Source organism: Tauraco erythrolophus, chromosome 1 (assembly GCF_009769465.1).
Source record: "Tauraco erythrolophus isolate bTauEry1 chromosome 1, bTauEry1.pri, whole genome shotgun sequence".
Lineage (NCBI taxonomy): Eukaryota > Metazoa > Chordata > Aves > Musophagiformes > Musophagidae > Tauraco > Tauraco erythrolophus.
In genome coordinates, this window is record NC_141465.1 from 68,273,110 (window position 1) to 68,293,906 (window position 20,797).

Below are 20,797 nucleotides of genomic sequence, written 5' to 3' on the forward strand. Positions count from 1 at the left end.
CCACTGCTGCAAGTCAAAGGAGATTTAGGGGGCGTTTATCAACCTTTACAAATATGGAATTATATTTTAGATATTTGTTTCCACGTGTAGAATTTACTTGTCACAGTGGATGTAACAGTCACAGGCTTGGCTTTCTGTATCTGTGGAAGTTGTCCTCACAGCTAATATACCTCCTTAAATAAAAGCTGTAGAATTTATAGTTATTGCAGAGTATGAGAATCTGTTGCTTATCAGATTATACATCAATTTTTTTAAAAAGTACCTTTTTGCAAAATAGCTGATAAGTGTTCTCCTAGTAGTTGTTTCTCCACACAAGCAATCAGTGGTTTCCTAAATAAGGCAAGAAAAGGTATGTTAGAAGTATTAGAATATAAGCGAATTGCCTCCTGTCACAGTGTATATGTGAATAACTAACATTATAATACCAAAAAAAATCAACAATTTTCTACTTAAAACAGAGGCTATAAATTAAAACAAAAATGTGACGTGATATAAGTCAAGAGAGGAAAACAATAAACCATGTATGTAATTTAAAAAGAAATTCAGATTTGAATATTAAAAAGCAAGTTCTTACACAGTAGAAGAGAGAAACTTAGATACCAAAAATGTTTCTGGAAAAAGTCAAATTGATGTTTTCTTGGAAACAAACAAGCAAGAAACCAAACCAAAAACCTCCAAAGGTTTGAACTCTAAAACAAGACAATACATGCTGGTGATGTTCAAAACTCAAATTTTTCATCTAGTTGTGTTACGCACAGACATAAGCATCAATTGAGCTAGAATCACAAGATTCAAATTTGCAAAGCATTTTAAACTTGCCCTTTGATTTTCCATACTTTTTACTATTAAGGAAATATTTTTTGATACATTCACTTTAGACGGGACTGAAAATAATGGCAAGTTTTCCTTCACATCTTTTATAGCCTAAAAGAAGAAAGAAATGCCTGAAGTGCAAAGGGATAACTAATTTCAACATTTAAACTGCTATGGCTGTGTCGTGGTTTAGCCCAGTTGGCAACTAAAGGCCATGCAGCCGCTCACTCACCCTCCCCCACCCCCAGGGGATGGGGAAGAGAATTAAAGGGGAAAAGGGAAAGAAACCCATCAGTTGAGATAAGAACAATTTAATAATAACAACAACAATAATAATATTATATAGATATAATAATATAAACAAGCAAATGATGCACAGTATAACTGCTCACCATCTGGTTAAGGCCTGTTCTGTCCCAGCTAATGATCCCGAAACAGGTAAGTCCCAACACCACAATCCCAGGCGAGCGAGAGGCCCGAAAAGAGAGTGCGAGAGAGAGAGAACTCCAAAAGTCTGAGAGAGCGAGCTCCCTGATGAGCAAAAGCCCTTCTTTCCACTCAATCCTCATCTTTATACTCGGCATGACGTTGCATGATACGGAATACCTCATTGGCCAATTTAGCCCTCAGTCCTAAATCTAAGTTCAAATCATAAGGGGAGTTGTGGACCCTTTGTCCCAGCCATGCTGCTCCTCAGCCTGTTAGGCTCCTGCACATTGGCTTTTAAACATGGGAAGACGAAAAGTCCTTGAGGTCTCAGTGCCAACTATAAATATCAGTGCGCTATCAACATTCTTCTCATAATGAGTCCCAGACTAAACCAAACATAGAGCTCTTCTAGCTGCTAAAAAGAAGAACTAACTACAGGACACGTTGTTTACAACATGATAACAAAAGACTAACCATTTCTTTCTGGGTTAAATTTTGTCAAACTGGTTCTCAGATCCTTAATTCAGATTTTCTAGAAAAGAGGTCCTTGACTTGAACTGATGGAAGCCTTTTACATAGCAGCATCCACCTTATGTCCCTACCTTGGCCAAAACACTACCTTTCCTGAAACATCCCACCAATTATTCGCCTGATCTTGTATAAAACACAGTTTTAGTTCCTTCATCTCAAAAGATTAAATTAAATTTGGAAAGTTTCAGAGAAGGGAACAGGGATGATCCAAGTATGCAGCAGCAGCTACAAGAGAAACAACTGCATGTGTTAGGACTCTTCTTTCTGGGAAGGAAATGACTTTGCAGGGATACAGTGCATTGACAGGCAGGGAAAAGGTAGAAGGGAACTGACGTACCACTTCCCTTCCAAAACAAGAACTGAGGTCATCGGTGATGTACCGAGAGCCAGACTTAAACAAAAGGAGGCAATTTATCATGCGGTGGCTTTATCACGGGTGGAATGCTTTGTCAAAGGCCAGCACACATGGAAAAGCTTATGTGAATCCCAGTGAGACAGTGCGAGTATTCAAAAGAGATCCAAACAGACAAACCACATCTGGTTCAGAAAACACTCTCCCAGTATCTGCCTGTTTTCAGCTGAGCATATCAGGGCATTGCATATACTTACACTGTTCTTTCCCTTCAGTGATTGTAAGCAAACATGAAATACCAGTCAGACAGAACCTTGGTCTTAACACATACGGCCATTTTCATGGCCATTTCCATAGTCCCTGAAATTTCCAACTACTGCTCTCTGTCTCCAACAACAGAAGTAGTCAAGGTTGCATAAAACACCATCCTTTGCCCCAGAAGACCTATTCTGCCTACAGGGGAAGTAAGGACAATTCATCTGCTTGAGAGTGAGAGGCAGAGGACTATTCCTGATGAGCAGACAGACAGAATGAGTATTTATCTTGACTGCTAGCTGATGAATGAGCCTGAAGCTACCTTCTGTACAGCCGCAAAGTCATTTACCTCGGTCATCTGACTGACCAGGAGACATGCTTATTCTGGCCAGCTGTCCAGAAAGAGGCATGTACTGATGGGCTGAATAAATCTCTCTCTGGGCTGCAACAACACACTCTGCTGGTGTTGCACAAATCTGGTATGCAGTATTTCGATCGGTGTTTCCCATGATGGTTTATGTCATGAACATATCGTTTCCATCTCAAGATCAAACCCAGTAACTAAATTTAACATACTTTCTGCTCTTTTCATGCACACCCGGAGAGACAGTATGACCTGAGGACAACTCAAGGGCACTCATTTTAAGAACTGCTATTTCTTAATGCAAAGAAAAGAAATTAGTGTGAAGCCTTCTAAAAGTTGATTTCTAAGCCTTTAATTAAGGACAAGACTCAACCAAGGACTTGATACATATCTAGACTGAAAATACAATGATATCAACCTATTTTTTTAACTTAAACAGTAAATAAGTATACATATATGCTTTGACTTTATACATAGAAATAGTTCCATATATTTTAATGCAATTGATTTTGCCAGAAAAGCTAGTCACACTGCAATCAGCATTTACAGGAAGAAGATTCAAGTTCAAATATGTACGACATGCAATGCATGTGTGTATGAGTATCGCTACAGAATATGTCTGAAGAAAATAGTAAGTTAAAAAGATAATTTTTATTCAGTTATCCTTTTAACGCTCCATAAAATGCCAATATGGCATCCTGAAAACTAAAAAACAAAATAAAACGTTATGTTCTTTATTAAAAAAAAAAAAAGCAACAGCTTACTGCAGGACAAATCATATAAGGATTTATAGCATGTCAGTGACTCTGCAGTACCTCTTGAACGCACGTTCTTACTCCAGCAAAACACGTACTATTACTCAACACCTGAGTGAAAAAGGACAAGCTACCTTGCACAATACATTGGCAGCAGCTGCACTGAAGCTGATCTACTTTAAGTTCACAACTTGGACTGCTCATGCATGACGTTCACGTCCTCTATCCTACAGCATGATTTAACCTTTTCTTTTCTTTTTTTGCCTACTGAGTCTTCCCCTAAGGGATTTGTGGTTAATTTTCTTATCAGTACATGAATAGCTCAAATCAGCTGCTATTTTGCTAATGCAAATTTGAGTTCTTATATAATGTTTTGTTAACTTCAGTACACACTGATAAATCTTTCTACACAAATTTCTCCCTTCTTACTCAAAGTATATTTTGATTTTGAACAAATCAGTTTTGATAAAAATAAAGTTTTATAAGAACCAAACTGTATCACGAGCACTGTCAACAAGATAATATCTGTAAGATAATGCAGAAATAATCTGTCTCTCTACAACCACAGATGATCACACTGTTGTATGACGGATGCTTGACTTACGCTAAGAATGACAAAATTTGTACTCACTGTGTGCTGTGGTCTAAATACGTTATTACCCTGTCTCCTTCTTCTTCCAAACGTTTATTAACATGGTGAAGATATTCTGGGACCTAGCAAGATAAGAGAATATCAAGTTTCACTACAGAATTACGAAAGGCAAATAATCTTGTTCCATGACAATTATTTTAAACTACAAATTTAAAGAGAATAGAAATTTGAAAGGACTATTCCATCATAATGCTATGTATTACATAATTGATATTTTTATTAATCAATGTTAATCTATATTAAAAACATTATAACTGCCCCTAACAGAAAGGAAGGGAAAAAAACAGAAATCTGAGAATTTTTCAGAGTAAATTAATTTTTTTCTTAAAACCTTTCTGAGCTAAGCTAACCCTTGAAATATCATGAAGTAGATTTTCAGTTTGTATGAACGATATGGTTCTATTATTTCAATGGTACTTACTCCAGTAGAATGCCTGTCTCTATGGAGAGTTAACACATTTAGCACATATTACAACACAGGTATGAAACTCAGGTTTCAAATGATCAAAACAGTTATGTGTACGTGCATATACATACATGTATGCACACACATACACATGCATGTATATGCATTACAAGCTCAGGCATAAATATGTACATGTATACACTGTATAAGTTAGGGCCTTACTCCTTTTGTGTTTTTTCACAGTTTTCCATTAGGCATATAAAAGCATTAAGACCCTTGGTCTCAAAATCCGAGTCGAAGCATTTCACCTCAGCTCCCAGTGGAACATGAGGCAATGAGATGAAAGGAGCAGGATCAGACACAGGATTCACCTCAGTGTAATATAAACAGGCATTTTCAAAATGTCTGTAGTGACTCAGTGTTAAAATGGAATTAATAAAGGTAGTCTTCTGTGGTTTACACCACCACAAAACTCAGCGTTTGATACACATTTTCAGAGATAACCACATTTGCAGGCTGCCCACTGCAGAACATAATTTTATCTCGAGAGGACAGAAAACAAAAACATCTTAAGTCTATTTAGCTAATAAGGAAAAGAAATAAAACAACAACATAAATGCAATGACAGATTAAAAAAAATAAACAGTTTACTTAGGTATTAAGCACACAGCAGAATGATGCCAGGGGATATTTCTCAGCTCTCAGGCAAAAATAATATTGGTGACACACCTTTACACTTTATGTGAAAATGACTTTCCAGCAGTGTGATTTTAGCTACACAAAATGTAAGGATGGGTTTCGCCACCCTTAATTGTATATTTCAAACACCAAAACAACCTGTATATACTTTGACACAGTACTGTAGTCCCCATCAAAACCTACCAATGTGTGCTTGCACACCTGGGCACCAGTGAATTTCAATGAGCGTTAATACAGCACGGCACTACCAGAAGGTCTCACTAGCAGATAAAGCTAGTGTAAAAGCAATCATCTACAGCATGCACCTACCTCTCTCTCTTGCATTAATCTTTGGCCCTCTGCAGCATATAAGCAATTTGTCTCTTCCAGAAACCTCTGTTCAAATGATTCCTTGTAAACCTGCTCAAGAAATTAATTTAGTTACTCACATTAAGCTGTCAGTAAGGGTAGCATATTTTGTCTGTCAGGCATAGAGGGCAAGCAAAATCTCAAGAATACACACAGCTACAAGATGTGTCAGAATAACATCACATTAACACAGAAGTTCTCTGTTTGCCCACTGGTTTTCGAAACACTGAGATCAGAGCTGACTTCCCAGCGCAGCAATAGTGTGTTTCAATCATCGATACTCAAATCATCTAAATTGACAGACTTCTGTTTAAGGTACACAGACCAATGCCAGTACAAAACATCACAGCAATGATATCCAATCCACCCGAGCTCAAGACTCCCACTGATATTTTGGTGGCAAAACAAATAAGAAGATACTTCTAGCTACTGAAACATCGTCACAAAACAGGTAATTCCCATCAGTAAAATAACAATATACTCAGTGATGCATCTTCAGATCTGCTAGGTTTATCTCAGTGGCACAAAAGCAGGAAAAATTAATTGTACCAAACAAGGTGAGGTCTCTCTCTCCAGGTAAGGAACAAGGTGATGTGTAAAAAAGGGCACCACCAATAATCACAGACATAGAAAAAATTCTGCCTAATGATTAGCAGTTTAGTATAGAAAGGAAGCAAGTTGGAAAGGACAACTATATAAAATAGTTAAAACAATATGAAGAAGGTAGCTAGGGAATAACATGTAAATAGCAGGACAGTTAGTGAAAAGAAAAAGGAAATATTCCTTGAGTGTGGTTGAAGAATAGAAGGAAATATTTATTCTAAAAAATATAGCAGAGTTGTAAAAGTCATTAGTACATTCTGACCATTTTTTTTTTCCTAACAGAGTTTTAAGAGTTTTATTCTTTTCAATGCAAACTTAAATATGAAACCTCTGGGTCGACAAGCATTCAGAGCATAATGATTCACTAATTCAGCACTACAAGTAGACATCAATCCATTGCTTCGGCCTTCTCGTTACACTAGCTCCAAGTTCAACAGAATCAAATACTAGATTTCATTTCTTACCTTCCTTGCCTCCAGGATAACTGGAAGAACATTAACATAACAATATATGGAACTATTTTCTGCATAAAACATGTAAACCTCTACAGTAGGAAATGGCTATAGAATGGGATTTATGCAAGCAGGAATCAGCTTTCAGCAGCTGGTTCTCAATTGCACAATTGCCTAAAAATGAGGAATGAGTAGGAGCTTAATTGTTTTCAAATTAAGTATAATATTTAGTTTATTAATTAACTTTTTTCCAGAAGCTAACTTCTGTTGAAAGAGGGAGAAGCAGATATCCTGGAGTAAAATTACAGGATTATAAACACATTTCCATCTCAATGCAGTGACGGATAGTATAAAAGAACAGATTAGATCAGGTTAGTTTCCCTACTGAAAAAATAAGCCTACACTTTTGAGCCAATGAAGGAGAACGCAGACCTAAATCCAGCTCTGTAAGAAGGATCCAATAAAGGGGAATGTTCATCTTTATCAAGATTCACTGCTAAAAAATAACGTTAAAAAGTCAACACCTACAAGAATCTGATGCAGTTAGAGAAGGCAAATAACAATGAGGGGAAAAAAAAAAGTAGGAAAAAGCACACAAATCAGATCAGCACCTTCAGGTTATATGATCTGAAAAATCACTGACAGAAGTTTGCCTTCTCTCTTGAACAGAATAAGTAATGTTTTTCTGATACACTAGACACAGTTATGAAGTCGAAGGGTTAACATGAAAGGCAGAAAACCAGGTAAGCCACCTGACCAAAAAGGACTACTCAATCACCTTCTATTCAGACCTCCTCTTCAAACTCTTTTTTAAACCTTTAGCCAGTTTTGTAACACTGTACACCACGTGGAAAAGGAGCAACCTCAACAGTCTGTAAGCATGAAAGACAGCTCCTAAGTTTTATTGCACATCACACAAAACTGCAATGTTGACCAGAGAATAACATACCTCAGAGTCAGAAGCACATTTTTATTCTAGTTGGTTACTTAGTATCTATGCTAATAGAAAGTTCCTGTAAGTTATAGATTGACCTCATCTGCTTGAAAACATTGGCCTTAACTTCACATCTCATTCTATCCTTGGCATCTCTGCTAAGGAGTTGCCAATGCAGTGATATTTTTGTGATACAGACCCAGGATGTGGACTCCAAAAGCCTTTTTACAGTGATGGAGGTGGTCTTTTTTGGTTTTACATTCAAACAGCACTAGGATTAGAAAACCAGTGATTAAGACAGACAAAATATACACATACTAAAAGACTTGCAAACCAATTATTTAAGAGTCAGCGAAGAAAAACAGGCAAAGAGGTCTCATTTACAAACAGAGAATGAAAGATTGTGGATTGGGTAAAGAAAGGGCAACCTCATCTGTCTAATAGCTAGGTTTTGAAGCATGTTTACTAGAAGAATAAAACTATTTTCTTTCACTAACTGTCCTGCTATTTACATGTTATTCCCTAGCTACCTTCTTCATATTGTTTTAACTATTTATATAGTTGTCCTTTCCAATTAGAAGAGTCAAGTCTCTGTTTCTAAATGTAGGGGTTATCAGTAAAGTTCGCTGTACTCACTTGCAGATCAGAGAGCATGCTCAACAAGCTCCGCAGCAAACTTCTGTCCACAGCTTCACCATTCCGTTCTCGCTCAATCAGCAGGAGAATTCCATCAATAGTCTTGTTTTGAACTTGCTTGTCACTAATGACGTGATTTCTAAATAACTCCAGCCCCATATCCCTGTGTGAATATTGAAAATTAATAAATTGCGCTGTTGATTCTTTCTAAAAATCTGTATCTCAGTTTGAGAAAAATACACATAAAATATATATATAATGCATACATATTACACAGAAAGAGAATATATTAATGGTGTGTATATTCTTTTGGCGCTGTCCCCTAAGAAAAGTATAACAAAAATTATCATAATACCAGGCAACATGCCACCAGATGCCTACACTTCAGCTAAGAACTGTGATCCACCTGACCGTATACCATATAATAGACTATAACATTCTCTGTTTATTAAAAAAAAATGCTATTATAAAAATAGTTTAAAAATCTGAACACAGACCTTAACATTCGATTCCCTAAATCAATCAATCAATGTGTAATTTATAAGTTTTGTTTGAAAGCATGAAATCTCTGTATGTTTAGGACCTTATGATCACCAGTATCAGATTCTTCTTTCATTCTAAGAGGATGAAGAATGGTGCCTCTATGCATGAAGCCAATTATTAAACATTGTCTGAGCAAGGAAAACAGAGGAATCTTAGGTAAGACTTGTTATCTCCAATGTCCTCACATGCATCAGGATTTCAATATGGGAAATTTTCCCAGTATGAGGAAGAAGGACACAAAGTATGAACCACATTCAGTAAAAGGAAGCCCAACACAAAGAGTTGGAGGAAAACTACTGCAGAGGTGGGGAAGAAAGATGTCCTCAAGACAAGCAACGGGCAGGAGAAGGCGCCAGGTTTCTCAGACAGCCTGAGAAACTCCCAAGAGCACAGATGCCAGCCAGGCAGGGAAAAGGCATGCTCTCACTTCAGTACTTTATCTACATCTTTTTTGCTTTAGATAGAGTACTGATACCAGAAATGTTTGGCAAAGCCTAGGTTTGTTTGCTCAGACAATGATACAAAATGCCCCTCAGGAGGGATGCTGAAAAATAGAATGCCCAAAGATGTGACTGCAGTGTGCGGAAAATACAGCAGCATCTAGAGCAGCTGGCTTTCATCTCAACGCTCTGAGCCACAGGTCCTGACTCTCAAGAGGCCAGTGCTGGAAAGATGATCTGCAACTCATCAGTGTGTCTGACTTATTTAAAAAAAACAGTGAGCAAGAAGTTGAGCATTGAATTTTGTCAAAACTGGAATACTGCGTTCAGCTCTGGAGTCCCCAACACAAGAAGGACATGGAGCTGCTGGAGTGGGTCCAGAGGAGGGCCACGAAGATGATCCGAGGGCTGGAGCACCTCTGCTATGAAGACAGGCTGAGAGAGTTGGAGCTGTTCAGCCTGGAGAAGAGAAGGCTCCGGGGTGATCTTATTGCAGCCTTCCAGTACTTAAAGGGGGACTACAGGAAAGCTGGAGAGGGACTTTTTACAAGGGCGTGTAGTGATAGGACAAGGGGCAATGGATTTAAACTGGAAGAGGGGAGATTTAGATTAGATATAAGGAAGACATTTTTCACTCAGAGGGTGGTGAGGCAGTGGAACAGGTTGCCCAGAAATGTTGTGGATTCCCCATCCCTGGAAGTGTTCAAGGCCAGGTTGGATGAGGCTTTGGGCAACCTGGTGTAGTGGAGGGTTTCCCTGCCCATGGCAGAGGGGTTGGAACTAGACGATCTTTGAGGTCCCTTCCAACCCAAACCATTCTATGATTCTATGAAAACCAGAAGCATCTAAATTAACACTTGGCCCAGGGTTAAGATGCAGAGGCATCAGCCTGAGGAGGTTCCCCACACAGCCAGCCTCACCAGGCTGTGACAACTACAGCTATATATATGCCTTGACTTTTAAGCTTATGTTCACAGACCTTTTTCTACTTTTACCCTCACTTTACAATGTATATTGCTGTGGAAGGAGGAAATGACACATGCATATACTGACACATGTATTTCCATAAATTTACACAAAATTTTAGAGACCTATTACACAGAACAAATATAATGTGAAAAATTTATTGTCAACCTTACTAATATAATAGCATGTTCAAACTCTAAAGATTCAAGGAATACTTACATGGATACCTACCATATAGAAGGAAGCATTGAATTCTGAAGTACGTATGTACGATCCAAAAATAAGAAAATGCTTCTGATCATGATCTGAAAATATATAAAGAAAATATATAAAGAAAATGTTTCTCTTCACTATCATGTGTTTTTTTAAACTATAAAGCAACTTCTGAAAAACTCCATCACATAGACATGCACCTTAATTGCTGTTGAACGTATTTTCAACTTTTGTGGTGAATTGTACAGCCACTGGCGTGTAATCTATTGATGTTAATACTAAGTGGTGTTACCAAGTATATCCAAGATAGTTTTCAAATTCATAACCATTAACTAAATAGTTTTATTAGCCTTAGTTTTATTAGCCTCCTGTTATGAGTTTTAGTGCTACTGAGATACATCAACCCTTCCAGCAGTACCACCAAGACATTCAGTAAACACCCTGAAATAGCATGCTGCCATGGTTTTCGCTTTTTAAAAAAAGAAGCTTTAAGCAGAGACAGTAATAAGCTGTGCAACAGATCTTTTCATAATAAAAGCTAGCTGCCAAAATTCATGAGAAAAACAAAGACACATTAATTCTAACAGGGAAAAGAAGGTATAAAATATATTATACTTTTTCAAATTAAAAAAGTAGGAGGAGATGGGGTTTTAGCTTATTATTCTTTCACATTCAAAATCCATTTTTAACTTTGCTCATAAAAAGGCTGCCCTGTTTTCAGTTTAGCACAACTCAGAATATCAGTAACTAACTCACCCCCAGACCAGCTACAGAGATTTCTATCCCCAGCTGTCCACCTACTTCTCCCCTAAAAGGTTTCATTGCTTCTGAAGCAATTCTCAAGCTGACACTGCTTCTGGCCAAGCACAGTAAGTAAAACAGCAGCAAGGCTGATTCTTTAACACCACAAGTGCTAACTCAGCACATGGGCAAGAAATTCACTTGCCACAGGTTGTTGCTCTGAGGAGAACAAATAATAAAAAAGAATGCTCAAAAGTAATTGAAGTGAACAGAGTTCATAGTAAAAGCCTTTTTATAAAAACACAGGTCCAGTCTAATTACATTTTCAAGGCAATAAACTTCAACTCTATTTTCATCAGACTGGAGAAATTGTTTTGAATAGTTTCCATACTGCTTTCCATTTTTATTTTAGATAAAAATCACGTATCTCTACCATCCCCTACAGAGGAGAGGAGAGGGGAGGATTCAAGGAATAAAAATACAAATTCAACTATTTTGGGAATCTGTAGCCAAAGCTAAGTACAATGCAATGAAAACTCATTGTAAAACGCTGAGTTAGATTACAATGATGCATTCTTAAAGGGACAATTCACACGGAATATCTTTGACAGAGGATTTTTTTCTGTAACATAATTTATTGTGGAGGTAGAGGACAAGAAAAAGGGCAGAAAGACAGAGTTTCTGTTCTTTAATCTTCCTGTTTCTTAGCCCTATAGTCAGGATAATCATCTCTGCTTTGCCAAAAAAAAAACACATAAAATGAATAAATCGCAAATTAACCTAGCTCTTGGAGCTATTTAAAAGCAAAGACTGTAGATTCTCCAATTACTTAAAATTACAAACAATTCCAGCATAGCCTGGCTAGTTTTCCTTCCACCCATAGAAAACAGGTGTCAATATATTTCTGAGTGAAATTCCAACTGCATACAAAACCTATGAAAGTCAGAGTTAACAGAGCAGAACATAAGTTTCAACAATAAAACCGCCCCAGCTAGCAAAGGGGAAAGTGAAAAGCAATGCTGAAACTTGGAGGAGGAGGTGCAATGCAGTCCCAAGTTAAAACGACAAACTCCTTTTTGCCAGATTTCACACCTCAAGGATATGTATTCTGAACAAACATTCAACTTACCATTTGTCTGCAATGATCTTGCCAGCATTTATTTATCTTCTTTAAAATAAAAGACTATCCAGAGAATCTGTACAGCATCTATTAAGGAAAACTAGCTTGCTGGTATCTTTTGAGGCCAAATTCTGAAGATGATCTTTGCCAGCCATTAAGCAAAGCTGCTCCATGGATATTCAGATGTTACTGGGACTGCCCAGGGATAACGTTTAATTGCAGAGCTTCTGCCCAGCACAGGGGCTGGCAGTTCTCCAAAAGGCCTCCCTATGTTTTCAAGGAATAACGCTCACTGCTCTTCAGTAATACCATCTAGTGGCTGTACTGTCTAACATTGATACAGATTTCAATAAGAAATCCCACCAGTGTCAAAAACAACCTTGACACCAACTGAGGTGAGAGGGACAGAAAGGTTTATTTTGTTTGTTTAACAAGTTCACACTGTGCACAACAGGAGTGACCCTAATCTCTTAAAAGCAATTACAGTTCCAAATAATCCCCAACAAATCCAAATACCGCTCTTTTCATATACATCTCCAGGTCTCCCTAGTAACTATAGGGTTGTCTTTGTTATACAACAGATCCAATTGTTATTTACGAATAACAGAATTCTAATGTATCATATGAGTAAATCCAAATGTGGCTTTACATTCCTTTCCTGCACAGAATCATCTCCAACTCCCTCTGGCCAAATCTGCTTAATCTGATCTCATGCCCTTGGGATATAAGTGGTATACCTCTAAAATATAAAATCCTCAACTCTCCAAATGACTGGTTCCATCAGAGGTGGGGAGAAAGCAAAGCTTTAAAACATCTCTTTTGCAGTTCATCTGAAGTCTGAAAAGCCAGCGACGCAAAAAATTGGTTGACTGTACTGCTTTAAAGCAGACTATAAGATTTGGTTCTTAGAGATCAGTTATCTTTAAGAGACTACTGTGCTGACTAATGTAGTTTTTAGTTAGATGTGATGTTAAATGCATGAAAGTAAATGTAATGAAAAAAAAATCAGCTGTCATATCAAAGGTGAATTCACAATGATGATTTATGTACCAATGTTTCTTGTATGCTATGTAGAAGCCAGACTCCTTAGCTAGGACTCAAACAAACCAAACCAAAAACCATTTTGGGATTTAGTCAGATAACAGGGTGGGGGTGGGGATTTAAAAAATCATTTTCTTCATGAATGTAGGCACTTACCTGGGGAATGCAGTGAACTGAGAAAACTGAGAGTCATAATACAAATCACATGCCAGGCATTCACCTGGAAAGAAGGTTCTTTCTGGGTCCCAGTCCCTTGCTTCTTTCTCTTTTAACCTATCATTTTCTGCTAATAAAGCAAGTAGAGAGACCTATGAAACACTGCTAGCACCCAAAGTATTGTAGTATCTGTTCAGTACAGCACTTTGCAAGTGTTGCAAACCAGCACCTGTTGCAAAGGCACTCTCCAGGATTGCAGGGACAGCCAGGTGGGTGTAGACTCTATCCTACCGCCTGAGCAAATGCAACCCCTAGGCTCTCACACAAAAGACAACTATCACATAAAGAACAATCTCAGCAGGAAAAGCACAATAGGATTCAGAAAACAGGGCTGGCAGCACTCAGGTGTCCAGAGAAGATCTACAGGCACTTCTGTGACCAGTTCAACCGAAAGAAAAGCCTGGTAATGTAACTTCAGAAACTGGAAAAATTTACCATAAACTTCACGTTACTGTGCGTCCCAAGACAGCCAAGTGATCTCCTAAACGTAGAGGCTATCTCCAACCAGCCTCCCAAGGTATGCATGAGACACCTAAAGGCTAACTGAAACGCCTCCATGACATATCACTGCTGACCAGTAGTTATTAGTGCTCAAGCAGGTGTTTACTTTATGGTTGAGAATTCTTTACAGAAGACACTGCTGTTGAAAATTACTAGGGTGATTTTTTTTAAACTATTGCTACTGTAAGAGTCTCCACTACGCACCTGCCATAAAAATCCATACCTGCTCTTAATCTCATAATGCTATGGAAATTTTCTACACTAGGTGTAAAATTTGCATTCCTATTAAAAAGATAAGTAAATTGTCACTAGCATGCTACTTATTGGTACATACAAAAATTATTTACCCAGATGATTAAACCTGCTTATGCTTAATTTGAAAATATGTAAGTGGTCAACAAAGAACCTCTTTACACATTGGAAATTACTTATGTAATTTTTGAAAAAATCATTATTTAAACTAACCATTCTAACCATTTCTGTACATGAGAAAAGGATATTCTCTAAATTGAGGATTTGTGCTTTCACATGATCTTCACAGACTTGTCGCAGCTGTTGTGACAGTGTAGCAGAGACTTTGTAAGAACAGAGATTTTCAACAGCCTAAAAAAAACAAAACAAGATTATGAACGAAAATAAAAAAAAAAAAATCACATTTTTGTGTCTATGTAATCAATGCCAACAAAGAGAAAAAAAAAAATATCAGTGTAATCTGTCCAAGCTGTGCACAAAACCAAAACATTAAATGAAATTATCCAGACTATGTAGAAAAATTAAGACTTCAAGATTCCTTTCTGATTGGTCCCTTCTTATACTGCTAGATTTTGTATACAAACAAGGTCCACCACCACCATCTGGGTCATATTCCAGATGTGCTATCAAACATTATTAGAATTCCACACCGCCCTGAATACTCCACAGCAGCGGAACTCTTCCCGTAGGTCTATTTTGTGCATCCTTCAGCACATGCACTTTTCGGGGGGGGGGGGGGGGGTGGGGGGGAATACAATCATAATAAATATTTTCATTTCTTAATAACTTTAAGGTAGACATTTCAACCACTTTATCTAAATGGCAAATGCATACAGCTGGTTTCCTGTCATTTTATTAACTTATTTCTTTCTGAGTATTTCCACTGATTCATACACTCATGCTAAGATATGTAAACTGAGGGGGGAAAAAACAACAACAAAACCCCACAACAAACAAACCCCACATTAATCATTAAATAAAGACTTGAATTGATTTATTGGGATCTCCTGGGGTTTACTTAAGTGTTTACCCACAATTGACTAAACGACCAATTCTGCCCAAAACCAAACGTTCTTATGGTCAGTAAATTAATGTAAATCGAGTGGTTATGCAGCTGACCTAGACTATGCTGAGACATCTGGCCATCCGTAGAATACTGCTGTTCAGCTATTCAGTAATTACGTTGTCTTACACTACGATTTTTACCTCACAAGAAACTAAATGAGAACACCAAAGAGAAAACGTAGCCTTGCTCGATACCACTGCCTATATTTAGACTTTGTTCCAGGCACACGTTAACTTGCGTGCTGTATTCAATAAATTATTTTATTAATAGAGCATAGCATCTGAAATGAATCACAATGAAGACAGTCAAATGTTCTGTGAGAACTCTAAAGTTTACAGTTAAGTATTTTTGGCCATTCAGTGCTTCACACAAAATTATCCAAAGGAGCTGGACATGATTTTCAGCACTAAAAATCCAGCTGTCTCTTCCTTCAACTTCACCTCAACTGCCTTCATGCTATTAGATGATACTGCAAAGAACACTGCCCAAGATTGAAAGCACTATTTCACCTGGGCAACTAAAACTGACCCAAGAATGTTCTCCTTTGCTCCAGAGGATTTATTATTTTCTGATAGCATCAATGAACTTGGACAGTATTTTCCCAGTGTTTGGCCTTTACTCAGTTTTTCTCCAAATTTTAACTTTTTTTTTTTTAGTGTATCTTACTTCTTTGTAATATGAAATGTTACAGTTCCTAACACCAGCATGTAACTCTTTGTCAAAGCATTAGTAAATGTTCTTCACTCTCTTTCAGTTTAAGGACCACTCAAACACGTGGGCTAGCAAGTACATAGGCTGAGACAGGTGAAGGGGAAAGTGGAGCTGCTTCTTTGGGCAACACTGTTGGCTTAAAGTGTATTTCAAACTGCAGCTGTATCACCTCAGTGTCAGCTCTATCAACTGTTTCTGCTTTTTTTCATGGGGGGCATGAAATCAAGTAATTTCCTCCTTCCTCACCTTTTGTTCATCCAGAGTTTTTGCTGTCTCTCTGAAGAAATTTGATTTGACTTTTATTCATTTCACACACACAATTAGTCTTAGGAAAAAAGCTACCATAATTATCACATCTACAAGGACACAAGACAGACATCACTTTTAGACTCTTCACCTACATAAATCTAGCAAAGTTAGCTTGTTTTGAGCAGAGTCTTCTGTTTTAATATTTAGCAAGAAAATTATTGCTACTTCTTGTATTATTTTGTCTGTAGATTCTAACATCCTGAAGTTTGTCTTCCCAAACACAAAGTGAATCTGCTTCCCAAAGATTCCCCATGGGGTAATTCTAACCTACCTGATGCAATTTATTTAAATGCACATCAACTACAGCTTCCTCAATTTTGATACAATAGTAAAAGCAAGCCAACAAACAAAGCTATCACACAGTGCCTGTGTTATGTTTTTCATCTAGTCTTAAAACAGGTAAGTAAAATGACATCTGCCACAAACAGTATTCACACAAAATTGTGCAGATAGTTTGTTTCCTAAGACATAGCCCTTCCTATCCATTCATCCAAATAAAAGTCTGGTCAGGACTCTCATCATTTTTTTTCCTTCACTCCTACACTGTCCTACTCTATGTCCTCCAGAAGGGCAGTGCTGCTCCATTTCAGTTATTTAGGACCTTGATGCAAAGGGAATTTTCTTTTTCCATTATTTTTATCACTCACTCCTCACTAGTCAATTCTTTGCACTGCCCCACTTTCTCTATCCCATCAAGTATACACTACTTCTATCAAAATCTGTGCAATCTACCACCGATCCCAGACATCATTTCTATTTTAGTCGCAAAAATTGGCTGCCACCCTCCCATTGCTCACTGACTACGTCTCTGCCAAGCACCTTCATGCCTGATCCCATGCTGCCTCTAATGCCTGGAAAGGAGTATCCTTCAGGCTTCCCACAAGCCTTGTCATTGTTCTTCAGTTTTTCCTCAGCCACCATGCCAAATTAAATAAATAAATCAGAAAGTTCAAAGGCAGGCTGGTACACCAGCCCATTCACCGCAATGAACTCCAGCAGGGCCTCTCACTTCCTCCCATAACATCAGATAAAGACGCCGGGGGGGGGGAAGCCCTGATACTAAGAACTGATGCACACTGAGAAAATTTTCCCCTGTGGTAGTTAAAACGATCTGTAAGTACAGATCAGGTTCCCAATGGTGCTGAACTTCATCTTTTATTCCTTTGGCAGGAGAGTAAGTACCTTCTATGCAAAGGCACACTGACCGCCACCACCCACGGTGCAGAAATCTTGCTGATTTGCACTGCTGCCTTACAGATTATTGGACTGGCCTCGCGCAGTTTTTACAAATAAGCAGGCAAACAGAAAAAGTAAAACATACAGCTCTCCCTTCGCAGCTTATCTAAATCTCTCTCCTCTTCTGCCAAGACTCAAGTCTGTACCGTGGCAATTTCATAGCCATATTACTATAATCTCATTTCTGAGCCTCTGAAAACAAGTTAGGTAACGTTCAAAGCATCTGTGGGCTTTTTTTTTTTTCCCCAGCTAGGCATGAAAAAACCAGGATTTTCAAATGCTAAGCTTAAAACCATAAAATGTATTATGTAATTCAAACTCTGCAAACCTGCACGTATTAATAGATGAATATGTCACAGTCAGTTACCTAACGAAAGGGACATAAATTATATTAAGTCAATATGCATTTACATAATCAGCCATTTTAGACCCATATATATATACCCTAACTAATCATAGAGATACCTATAGTCAGCTATCAATTCATTCTGATTTTCCTGAGCATGGACCCAACACAGACTGCTGGCTTTCTCCTCCCTCATAGTCTGCACTTTGCAGACAACATCAAACTTACCTCAAGCTGAACATTCAGAAAATTTTAGGTGAGCATAATAATGTCTGAAGTCCTGATCTGGCAATGAGATCCACATCTCCAGATCAAACACCCGCACTCACAGAAAAATCGTAACTAACTTGAGCTATGTAGCACAACTTAGCACACCAGTAATTTTATAACATGATCACTGTAAAAAATTACTACTTCAGTTAAATATCTCAAAGCACATACATTCGAAGTATTACAGAACTAAACCATATATAAGGAGAAAGTAGAAGGGAAGAAATGGTTCAGGAGTATTTCTCTCTTTTACCCTCCCTAGCCTCTGCTCCAGTAGTCCAGATGTTCCAGAAATACTTTTCTCCATTTTAATAAAAAAAATAAGATCCTGATTGTTATGCAAATGTAACAGCAATCTGAACCACAGGTAAACTGACTGTTTGTTGCCTGCAACCAAGATTCTCTTTTAATTCCCCAAAGGTACTGATGCTGAAGTCCAGTTATTATTATCTAATGAGAACAAATACATCAATATTGCTATTCACAAGAGACCAAAGCATGTACAAAAGAGAAATCATCATAAAATATGTATCTGCATAACCCAGTGAGAGTGACATCCCGTTTTCGGCATCTTGGGTAGGCACTGTATTGGAGAGATCAAGACTTAAAACTCAACCCGGCCCAGGCACAGCTTTCTGTGTCTCCCAACATAAACGGCTTTTTAATGGCCCAGATCCTGGTAACTCTCCAAGGAACTGCTATATAAAACTGCAAACTGCCTAGAAATAGAGTATGGAGCAAATAGTTCAGAAAATATAACCAGCTTTTAAGAAATCAAAATGTACTGTGCTAAATACATAGCTCTGTGAAAGCCCCAAAGCAGTTAATTCTCCTTCTGTTAAACTGAAAAAAAAACCTACACGCCTTACCTGGTAGAGCTCTTCAAGGTTGTATTAATAGAAATGCTACTCTGTATCGCTCCCACCGCTTCATGAAGTTTTTGCCAGGTGTCCTGAGTATAATTATCTGGTAATTTGGGTCTTTCTGTGAAGAAAGATACAGGCAGTTGAAAACCAGCCGCCCAACAGGAGCCTGTAGCAATCTTTCTCACCCTGCTTCACTAAGTTCTGCCAAGCCACGCTCTGCTTGATCGCTTAAGTTTGGCACGAGGAGAGGGTTACTGACTCCACCCCAAGGCGACGAAACCTTTGCACGGTGCAGCTGACCCCGCACATGCCGGGGTGCCCGGGGTGGGTGCGCGGACCCTGCCCGGCGAGGGGAGACCCGGCACCGCCACCCCGCCGGCGGCCTCGGGGCCGCTCCAGCCGCGGGGCTGTCGTCTTCTACCCCCGCGTTACATTTTCCAAGGTAAACCTCGCCTTGGCTTTAATTAGCTCTGACACTAAGGTGGCTTTCTGCTCGCTTCCTACGCGGCGCAAGTCCTCGCTGCGCTGCTCCTCCCGCCACCCCCACGCACAGATCCCCACGCGTGTCCCCATAAAGCCTTAAACCGGGATGGTGACGGCAGCCGGGAGGGTTATCAGCCCAGCGGCAGCTTCCCCTCGCCCCGATAAGGCGGGGGGGCGGCTGACAGCGGCGGAGCCCTCCCGCCGCCGGCCCGGCCGCTGGCCGCCTGCCTGCCGCGGGGAAGGGGCGGGAAGCGGCCGGGCCCCGCAGTAAACAAAGGTCGGGAACGGGCCGGGCGGCGGGGCAGGGCGTACCTGCCGGGGCAGAAGGCCCAGCCAGCCCCGCACCCACCTTTGAAGTTCTTGATCACGAGTTTCTTGGAAGAGGCGGTCGCGCCTCCCCCTCCTCCTCCGCCTCCTCCTCCCCCGGCGCGGGTGGCGGCGGCCAGCGAGGCGGGCTTGGTGAGCCCATTGGTGTGCCCCACCAAGGCCGACAAGTGCGGCTTCTTCTGGGGCTCGTCCGCCATCTCCGCCCGGGGCGCCGTGTCCGGCCGGGGCAAGGCGCTGGGCTGGGCTGGGCCGGGGCCGGCTGGTCCCCGCCTCCGCTCTCCTCCTCCTCCGCCGCCGCCGCCACCCAGCCGCCCTCCCCCACCGCGCCGGCTTCCCGGCCCTGCCCGCGGGTGGCTGCCAAGTGCCGCCGGGCCGGGAGTCACCGGCAGGCGCCGGTCTCCACCCTCCGCGGGGCACCCCGGCGGCCGGCTCGCCGTCCGGACCGCCCGGGCCGGGTGCGGGTCTGGGTCCGCGCCCGGGTCCGGGCCGCCCCCGGCTCTCCGGCGTGCGGGCAGCGCCAGCCCCGCTCACAAGATGGCTCCCCGCGGCCGCCGGCGGTCGGGGCAGCTCCCCGCGGGGCCGAGCGGGCCGCAACAGCGGCTTCCCCGCCACCGCCTCGCACCCCCTCAGTTCCCCCCTGCTTCTCCTGGCTCCGTGTGTCGGCACCAGGCGCGAAGCGGCACCACACCGAGGGGCGGCCGGCGCAGAAGCCGAGCAGCAGCCGCGTTTCCCCCCCTGACCTCAGTTTCTCACACAGAAGGGGGCACCGGCCCCGAGAGGCCGCCCGTGCCCTGATCGCCGGCAGCCGCCACGCAGCCGGGGTATGCCCGGGCCTCTCGCTTGTCCCAGCACAGCCTGCCAAGGCACCGAGCGTGCCGGCTGTGCGCACTCGCGTTAGCGCTTTGAAGAGCCATGGTTTCG

General features: G+C 40.5%; 2 protein-coding genes across 3 annotated transcripts in view; both read right to left on the minus strand.

Moving 5' to 3' along the window:
• CUL4A (cullin 4A) overlaps positions 1–13,639 on the minus strand; it is a 39,139-nt gene extending 25,500 nt beyond the window's left edge. Inside the window, exons 1-6 of one of the 2 annotated variants that reach the window (XM_086619846.1) lie at positions 12,262–13,639; positions 10,410–10,483; positions 8,230–8,392; positions 5,566–5,655; positions 4,131–4,213; positions 263–330 (exon numbers count right to left, since the gene is read on the minus strand). In XM_086619846.1, the coding sequence (XP_086475972.1) occupies positions 263–330; positions 4,131–4,213; positions 5,566–5,655; positions 8,230–8,392; positions 10,410–10,483; positions 12,262–12,264 (481 nt within the window). In that variant the 5' untranslated portion in view covers positions 12,265–13,639. The remainder of the gene's footprint in view (positions 1–262; positions 331–4,130; positions 4,214–5,565; positions 5,656–8,229; positions 8,393–10,409; positions 10,484–12,261) is intronic. The other variant, XM_086619838.1, reaches the window with a different exon arrangement.
• Positions 13,640–14,534: 895 nt separating this feature from the next.
• Positions 14,535–20,073, minus strand: LOC147529419 (cullin-4A-like). The gene is made up of 3 exons (XM_086615847.1): positions 19,899–20,073; positions 19,070–19,184; positions 14,535–14,613 (listed from the first exon to the last, which is right to left on the minus strand). The coding sequence occupies exons 1-3, from the start codon at positions 20,071–20,073 to the stop codon at positions 14,535–14,537; spliced, it is 369 nt and encodes a 122-aa protein (XP_086471973.1).
• Between the last annotated feature and the right edge of the window lie 724 nt (positions 20,074–20,797).

Bases quoted from the DNA above. Each gene is read 5' to 3' on its own strand.
- LOC147529419 (XM_086615847.1), bottom strand. From the start codon at position 20,073: ATGGCGGACGAGCCCCAGAAGAAGCCGCACTTGTCGGCCTTGGTGGGG. The intron at 19,185-19,898 runs GTGGGTGCGGGG...CTTTCTTCACAG, and splicing joins CGTGATCAAGAACTTCAAAG to AAAGACCCAAATTACCAGAT. The intron at 14,614-19,069 runs GTAAGGCGTGTA...TGTTTTTTTTAG, and splicing joins ACCTTGAAGAGCTCTACCAG to GCTGTTGAAAATCTCTGTTC.